Genomic DNA, 8873 nt, shown 5'->3' on the forward strand with positions numbered 1-8873 from the left:
ATCCATCGCGATGGCGAGGCGTAAGCGGCACAATAAGACGTTTGGTAGGCCAAGGGAGAACAAAGTGCAGATGAAAAAGCACTCCATTTAATTCGATAATTAATACGAACTTAACATAAACAGAAAGAGGATTTCTGATCCATAAGTTCTTCGAGAAATGTTTGAATGTTACGAAAGTCATGCATCTTGCATCGATGTTAATGCTCTACAGAATCAACGAAGCATTTGATGATGACAATTTGGACTTCTTCGTGAATCAAAATGGAGCAAATTTGATTACAGACTGTTTCAACTGTGTCACATCGGACAACATCAAAGATCCACTCACAGCCCAAATGCCAGACGCATTTCTCGCGATGGTGACCCAAGGTAGCCCCAACTTTGAATGGCCACGCCGCCATCAAATGACTCGCCAAGTTTATGCTCTCAAGGACCAGTATGTGGCCAATGTGAAGACAAACTTGGAGACGCACTGCTGGGTGAGATTGACCCACTTTCTACGTGTAAAGTGCCATGAATTCAATCACAAAGGAAGCCCACTTGACGTTATTTATAATGCATCATACTTGCCTTTTGATGACATTGACATTCGAAATACGATGAAAAATTTGATGTACAATGAAGATTGGACATATGATGATGATGAAAGTCGAAAGTAAAAGATGGATATACTGTTTAAGGAAGTGTCTCAGCTTTGTGGCCCATCATTCGTAAAATAATTCACAATGTACGAATACATTCAAAAGGACTGGTTCGAGTCTTTGTGGATATGGATAGGCATTCAACGCACTATGGAGAAATTTTTGATCGATACGGCTCACCTTTGTCAACAGTGGAAAGCATACGATCGTGATCCAGTGAACAATCGAGAGCCGTCGGTACCGAAGATACCAAAAGTGAAGAATTTCGCCGCAATTCCACTCAGTGATACAAAACTGAAGCACATACCATTCGACCATAATGATTTGATTGATATCATTGGCTAGTTGAGAAATGAACGGGGATGGGATATCCGTGCTGATTATCGTACATACTACAAGCAAGGCGAGAACAAAGACAGGCATGGGGAATTGTGTTCGATATGGACAAAATCAGACAGCTCAGAACCGGTTCGAAGGAGTTTTACCACAAAATTCAAACCAACAGTAGTGCCGTGTCGGTGTTGTTTAGCAGACCCAAACGCAAAGGAGCCGGCGTGACTATGGAACAAATCAAGGCAAAGTACGAAAAGCCAGTCAGCAAAGGCGGTTACATGTATGAATCAGGAATTGATCCCGGCCAGAAAACAAAAATGGCCTGCGTGCGTCGGACTTCCGCTACTGGAACTGAAGTAAGTTGAAATATCATATGAAAACTAACATAGATTTGCATTGTTGTTGTTCATTTCACAGACCAACATCAAATTATCGAGTATTCAATATCACTGGGGTGCGCGACAAGGAATGCGCGTCAAACAGGCCACGAAAATGACCAGAAAGTACGTGCACAAAGAACAGCACGACTTGAAAAGCTATCCGATCACATCCGTATCGCCGCGAGGATCACGATGGAAATCATTCACAAGTACATCGAGTCTAATCGCGAAATGGATTTGATGGCTAAACACATAACAAAGAATGAGACAGGAGTTGTGTTCCTTGGTGATGCGGCGTTCCCATCAAATTCGAAAATCGGTGTGAAAAGAACAAAACGAACACCGGATCAGCGAAAGTTCATAGTTAGCCTAAAAAAGGACGGCAAAACGGATGTTGTGCTTACACCAGAGCCGTATACATCACAAACCTGTGCCAATTGCTTGCGGCGATTTCCAAGAAGCACAAAAAGTGACCGATTCAAAGTATGCAAAGATTGTCGCCCACACAAGGATGTGAGACTCCCACCGGTTATCGTGACTGATCGAAGCAGACGGCGCAAGCAACGTGATCGAAAACAAAACGCCAGCCAAAAGCCAACAGCAAATGTAACTAGAGCCGAAAGAGCTGAGAAGCACCGGGAAAAGCGTCGAAGTGAGCGTGAAAGCCACAATCCAGAGCAATTGGATACCGAACAGGCAGTGAGACGGTACAATCGACGCATACGACGGCGTAAACTACGTCAACGACGTCGAGTTGCAGGCCATCGCAGCCGTAAAGTAACCAAACAACCGGAAGCGGAATCCGATTCGCCAGGTTTTGATAAAATTGGTGACACAAGTATTTGCAAGATTCGTGTCAAAAATCGTAAGGCCAAACCACAATTATGGCAGCGAATACATTACAATGCAAATGATAAAGGAATTGGGGATTTGGGGTCAAAGAAAATACTCTTCCAGAAAAACTGGCACTCAAGCCCAATGAATGATCAGAACGCTTTTACTGTTACTTGGCATCGTGACATCTGTGCGGCGAAGTGCATCTTGTACAGAGGTATGTGATCTACACAATACAATCACATTCATGTTTTATTGTATTTCAATTTCGAGTTCAATTCGTTCATTCTAGGCCGTTGTATGGTTTTCGACTTGAATGTGCACGAATCATTTGTGTTACCACCAGAAAGGATATGGCCAAAATGTCGAGATGACCAATCGAGATGGCCAATCAAATGCTGTCGATGAAAAGTAGAGCGTAGATCAAGAGGATAAAATAAAGCATTAACGATTAGTTAATTTCAAAGCTTGATTTTTGTGGCTTTGTACATTAAAATGTGTGTGCAAATACACGATGTAATACGGGTTAAACCCGTAGGTAAGTTGTTGTATGTAAGATTTTCTCAGTCAGTTGGTCAATTTCAATATCCACACCAATATTTATTACCAAAGTCATAAATGGACCTAGTTCAAGTGAAGCGTACAGTTGGATGATACTCGAGGTGGGTCCATTTATGACCTTGTTTCACACGTAATTTGTTATTTTGTTATCAATTGATTCATAATCGTTTTTATATCCTTCTAATTGATTTGTTTTTACCGTTTTTTTCTACTTCCATTGTGACGTTAAAAATGACTGAAACTACACACAAATGCGGGCCTTAATTCGACCGTTCACATACGCTTGGTAATGGATGTATTTGCGTCAACAATTGTTTCTTGGGCTTGGAACGGAGATGAACATGGACACCGTCTCGGTCCATCATGGTCATGTTAACACAACTTACTCAACAAAACCCGCCGCACACAAAGCAGTAGTGCAGCCGTTCTTTTTGCACTTCGGAGATGTTCGCTTATACATCGCTCGTTCATCGTGTTTCTTATGCGCCGAACGCTCCATAGCAACTCATTCCATCACTGTTGCCATGCGAATTTTGCCTTTGTTTTTATTCTCTGCATCTTCCGTGCGTTGTATGGAACTCGGCTTTGAGCGTTCGGCGCATACATACACACACATGTCTGTGTACTGATTTCGTTCGTACGAACACGATGAACGGGCGATGTATAAGCGAACAACGCCGAAGTGCAAACAGCACGGCTGCACAACTGCTTTCTGTGCGACGGATTTGGTTGAGTAACACCATTTTCTCATACGAATAGTCAATACAGTAGAACCTCGATTATCCGTCCTCCCATTATCCGTCACCTCCGTTAACCGTCATACATTTTCAAGGTGGAAAAGTTTTTGTTCAGTTCATTTTTCAGTTTATTTCACTTGAACATACGAATAAAGTTGCCAACTAACTTTCATAATTAAAATCAATTGTGTGCCGCCTGTACACACTCAATATTATAGCGACATCTATCATTAAAATTAAGATTTGAATTAAGATTTGCGTTTTCGGTGCACTTCTTGTATATACAAGATTGTCCAATATATTGGACAATGCACCAAATCTGTTCTCATATCTATTATATATAATAGAATAAAATATATATATTTTCTACATCACTTTGTTTCTCATCAAAAACTAATTAGAAAGTATGGAAATTTTGATCATTTTGCCTTATTTTATGAAAATCTCGATTATCCGTCTTTTTCGATTATCCGTCAGGCTCTGGTCCGTTGCCTGACGGATAATCGAGGTTCTACTGTATGAGTATATTAATGGCCTTGGAACGGAGAAGAAAAGACGATCATGGTCGGCCATCGTGTTATAGCACTTATTAGTATGAGGAAACCATGTTGAAAAAAACAATTTCGAAAAAAAAACACCAAACCGAAACATATCGGGCACTATAATGTAGGTCATGAAATGTAATAATTACTGTTTCTTTGTCATTTCAAATTGTCTTCTCCAAAATTGTTTCGATTTCTAATGATTTTACATGCAAGTTCCAAACTTCGATTGCACAAATACGCAAAAGTAAGGATTAATTATACAATCAATCCCGCATATAAAATAAAGGCTAATGCGAATTGAATTAAGACATTTGATATAAATTTTAAAAGGCTATCATATGCCGCTTGAATCGCTACCATCGCCACAAACAAAACTGTTGTGAGTCTGACTTTTTTTTCAATACAAAATAATCCGTAAACATCTTCTAATGGAAAAAAAGTTAGAATAAAATTGTAAATTCCATTTCTGAGCTCACAGTTTATTAAAAATATTTTATTTGCATCAGTAAACTTAGAAAAACTATAATTATTCCACTGCAAATGATTTCCATTTGAAGTTCGAAACTTCGCAATCAACAGCTCCATCTTACGTAAGTCAACGGATATACATACATATACACTCCAGTCGCCATATTGACAAGTGACAACTGCGTTGTCGTTTCACATTTCAATTGGAAATCATTTGAAATGGATTGTAGTTTTTCTAAATTTTATTGATGCAAAATATTTTTTATAAACTGTGCGTTGAGAAATAGAATTTGCAATTTGATTCTAACTTTTTTTTAATAGAAGATATTTTTAGATTATTTTGTATCGAAAAAAAATCAGATTCATAACGGATTTGTTTATGGCGCTGGTAGCACTTCGAACTTGATTTTTCGTTCAACATCAACCGACTGAAATCATACCTAGCGGATATGCTGGTCCTTTAAATTTTATCCCAAAATCCGCATTAGCCTTTAAAAAGTAAAAGTTGATTGAAGCTCTACATTTCATGTAGTACCTTTTACACCTTAGTTTGTTGTACAACAACAAACTGAAAATAATATATATGAGACAAAATAAGAGCGGAGCGGAGCGCCGTGATCTTGTTTCGTTTTGTTTTCTGCCGTCCAAAAAGAGCCGCTGTTTGTTCCCCATCATGAAAATGAATTCGAGACAATTCGCGAAATTAAAATTAAAGGCTAACACTCTCAAAACACTTTTCGTTTTTTTTCTCTTACTCTGTCGATCGGCTCTTTCGATAATCGTCGTCGCTGGTGCGCAGTCCGTCTTTCGTACGTCTTGTTTGTTCGCTCGTTCAGTTCGAAAAGAACAAGTTTGACGTTGCGCTTGCCAATCGTGTTTATCGGCGGTGTTATTGAGAGGTTGGTAAGCCTGTAAGCGAATTCTGACTTGAATACGTTTGACATGAATTCGCCGTGTTTCTGATTAAACTCTACTATATTTTACATACAATTTGTTTCTTATTACTATTTTTTTCTGATATAAAATAAATTCGCAACAAGTCCGGTTTTTCTATAGCTATGCGACAAGAGATATAGAAACAATATTTTATGATTTACTTTTACGTGGTTTTAAATACGAACGCGCACGTTTAACTCCTGAGATTTAACGAACTATTCAAACTACTTTTGTCTCATATTCTTTAAATGAGTGTCTTTTGTCAAATCAATGTCTCTGGTGCCAGCACTGCTGTTGTGAGTTTTGGTTATTCGATCATGAGCTCTGAATAAATGTTCACTTATGGAGTGATGCACCGTGCGTACTAAATCTTCGTGTGAATGAGGAATTAGCGGAGTGTTTGGATCGATGATTTGTGAATATTCTTTGCCGTTCAATACCATATGTCTTCCAAATACGGCAAATACGGAGACATCTCCGTAGCAGGCAATTAATGAAATGTTTACACCCCAAGTGCGTTGGTCTGGTTGACTTGACACGTAGGCGCGTACAGCATTTATAATGGTTTTGTTTGACCGTTCGCACGGATTCGCCTTCGGATAATAGTACGGCGTGAAGCAGATTTGTACTGAGTACTTATCCATGAATTGCAGCGCCGTAGCCAGGCCGGCGCAATGGGTGCATTGCACCCTCCAAAAATTTCAAAGGTGCAACAAAATCGGGTGCAAAGTCGGGTGCAAAATCGGATTTCAAAGGTGCAACAAAAGAAATATTTCGATTTTGCACCCTCCAATTTTTTTTTCTGGCTACGGCGCTGATGAATTGTTTAAAAATCTTGGGAATAAATTGAACGCACAAATGCATTTTTCACACACTCCGAATTTACAGAAAATTTCTTCTTCTATAAATTTAATTATGTGTTCTGCCTTGGCAACACGAAGTGATTTAATGAATACGTATTTGGTGAAAATGTCGACAACTACAAATAAGTATTGATTGTGATTTTTTGTTGTTGTCATAGGTCCTACGAAATCGGCGGCAAGCATTCGAAACGGAAAGTCGGTTTCTCTGCGTTCGCCAATAACTGTGTTTGTGTTTACATTGTGCGATTTTGTTAGATCGATTTCTCTGCTCAACACACAAACGGGCTCATACTGAGAGAATTTCTTATGTTTGACATCGTAATCGTAGGCTTGCAGACGCAGGGCCCACCGAGCGATTCTTCCAGTCGATTCCGTGCAATTTTTTAACCATGAAATACTATTGTGATCGGTAACGACGGTTACTTCATTTCCTTCGACATAATGCCTGAATTTTTCGAGAGCCAAAATCACTGCTAAACACTCACGCTCGATAGGGTGATACGATCGTTGTACATCGTTTAATTTCGCAGACATGTATGCAATGATATGTTTTTTCCCATCATAAAATTGAGATAGAATGCCACTGACGCCAATCGCAGAGCTCTTTGTTTCGATTGTGAATGGTTTGTCGTAATCGGGTGATGCCAAAATAGGTGCGGTTGAAATAGCTATTTCGAGTTTTTGAAATGCTTCTTCTTGTTCTTGAGTCCACGGAAAATTTAGATGAATATTCAAATCTTGGCAAATTTGCCGAAATGTCTTCAGGTAGGGCGATTTCAATTGTAGATTTTATGTAGTTTAATGTAGTGTATTTACTTTTTTTTATGTAGGAACAATTTTTTTGAGTAATCGGCTATCGAAAAACTGCTCCAAAATGGGGATACTCAAATATTGGTCAAAAAACGAATTTTCCATGAATCAAATGTTTTTTCGAATGGAGAATGGTTTCAAAAAATTTAAGATAAATTGTAGAATTCAAATCAATTGTCTGTTTTCAAATATGTCTGCCCGTTCGTTCGATATCGGGACGAGTCATGAAAATTGGTCCAAAATCGGTAATACTCAAATCTTGGCCCCAAATCAAACTTTCCACAAACTAAATCTTTTTTCTATTGTTTCTAGGGTCCATAAAATTGTAGAAAAAATGTAGAATTTAAATTAGTCGTCCGATTCTTGATATTTTCAACAACTTATTTGATAACAGCAGTGTTTTGTTTTTGTAGGGAGAAAAAATGCTCCAAAACTGGTCCAAACTGTTTTATTAATTGTAGTAACCCAGAATTAATTGTAGAACCACCTACGGTTATTGTAGTGACACAAAAATAATTGTAGAACCACCTACGGTTATTGTAGTGACCCAAAAATAATTGTAGAAGCACCTACGGTTATTGTAGTGACTCAAAAATAATTTTAGAATCACTACAATAACCGTAGGTGGTTCTTCAATCATTTTTGGGTCACTACAATAACCGTAGGTGCTTCTACAATTATTTTTGGGTCACTACAATTAAATTCCGACCACTACAATAACCGTAGGTGGTTCTACAATGGCTCATTAGGAAATCGTCTAAAAAAAGTGAAAAAAACGTCTAAAGAATTTGTCAAAAGAATTGATAAAATCGTCAAAAAATAGAAAAATCATCTAAAGAAATTGCGAAAATCGTCTAAAAAGTTTCAATATTTTTTTTTATGCAAAAATCATCTAAAATAATGTCGAAATCGTCTAAAAGCCCTATTTTATTTTTTTGGCTTGAATATCGTCTAAAGATTTTGAAAAAACGTCTAAAAAATGTCATAATCGTCTAAAGAAATAATTCATTTCGAATCTAAAGATATTGCATAAAACGTCTAAAGATATTACGAAAATCGTCAAAAAAAATTACGAAAATCGTCTAAAGAAATTGAGAAAATCGTCTAAAAGGTGTCAATATTTTTTTTGGGTGAAAATCGTCTAAAGAATTAGTAAAACCATCTAATTTGAATTTCCAATTTTTTTGGTAAAAGTCATCTAAAGATGTTAGAAAAACGTCTAAAGAATTAAAAAAAAACATCAAAAGAATTGAAAAAATCGTCTAAAGAAATTGCGAAAATCGTTTTAAAAATGCTCATATTCTTATGTGTGTGAAAAACATCTAAAATAATGTCAAAATCGTCTAAAAGTCCAATTTGTTTTTTCTGGCTTGAATCACGATATTCAAAAAAATAAAGAATTTGAAAAACATTTTTTAGTTGCTTTTGATCAGTTTATTATTTTATCAAATGTATAGAATTTTGTCATTATTGTTTAGACCAATGCCAAATCCGAAGCCGTTCTGGGCCAACCATTGCGTGAAATCACAATTTAGATGTTCGACAGTTATTGAACATGGCAGAATATTCAAATTTTGGACATTAACATTATCAATATTAATGTTTACTACACGGTTAATCATTTCATTCTCGAATTCTTTCAATACTGCTGTGGATAGTTCTTGATTTTTGATATGCAGAGACGATATATAAACCCGATTCACCAAAATGGGCACCCCACCAAAATCGGTAGCTCTATGAAGACTAAACAATTCGGTATTCATTT

At 37.4% G+C, this 8873-nt stretch overlaps 2 protein-coding genes across 2 annotated transcripts; both read left to right on the top strand.

Moving 5' to 3' along the window:
• Positions 1-1066: 1066 nt before the first annotated feature.
• On the top strand, positions 1067-1578 carry LOC129571651 (uncharacterized). Its single transcript, XM_055451466.1, has 3 exons — positions 1067-1330; positions 1392-1481; positions 1540-1578. The coding sequence occupies exons 1-3, from the start codon at positions 1082-1084 to the stop codon at positions 1576-1578; spliced, it is 378 nt and encodes a 125-aa protein (XP_055307441.1). The 5' UTR covers positions 1067-1081.
• Positions 1567-2799, top strand: LOC129571650 (uncharacterized). Its single transcript, XM_055451465.1, has 2 exons — positions 1567-2405; positions 2481-2799. The coding sequence occupies exons 1-2, from the start codon at positions 1586-1588 to the stop codon at positions 2594-2596; spliced, it is 936 nt and encodes a 311-aa protein (XP_055307440.1). The 5' UTR covers positions 1567-1585; the 3' UTR covers positions 2597-2799.
• The last annotated feature ends 6074 nt before the right edge of the window (positions 2800-8873 follow it).

This window comes from Sitodiplosis mosellana, unplaced genomic scaffold (genome assembly GCF_009176505.1).
Source record: "Sitodiplosis mosellana isolate CC-2019 unplaced genomic scaffold, AAFC_SMos_1.0 Smas_scaffold_3037, whole genome shotgun sequence".
NCBI classification, from domain to species: domain Eukaryota; kingdom Metazoa; phylum Arthropoda; class Insecta; order Diptera; family Cecidomyiidae; genus Sitodiplosis; species Sitodiplosis mosellana.

Excerpts from the sequence above, each read along its gene's own strand:
- LOC129571650 (XM_055451465.1), top strand. The coding sequence starts at position 1,586 with ATGGATTTGATGGCTAAACACATAACAAAGAATGAGACAGGAGTTGTG. Across the intron at positions 2,406-2,480 it reads GAAGTGCATCTTGTACAGAG|GCCGTTGTATGGTTTTCGAC; the intron begins GTATGTGATCTA and ends CGTTCATTCTAG.
- LOC129571651 (XM_055451466.1), top strand. The coding sequence starts at position 1,082 with ATGGACAAAATCAGACAGCTCAGAACCGGTTCGAAGGAGTTTTACCAC. Across the intron at positions 1,331-1,391 it reads CTTCCGCTACTGGAACTGAA|ACCAACATCAAATTATCGAG; the intron begins GTAAGTTGAAAT and ends TTCATTTCACAG. Across the intron at positions 1,482-1,539 it reads CGAAAATGACCAGAAAGTAC|GATCACGATGGAAATCATTC; the intron begins GTGCACAAAGAA and ends TATCGCCGCGAG.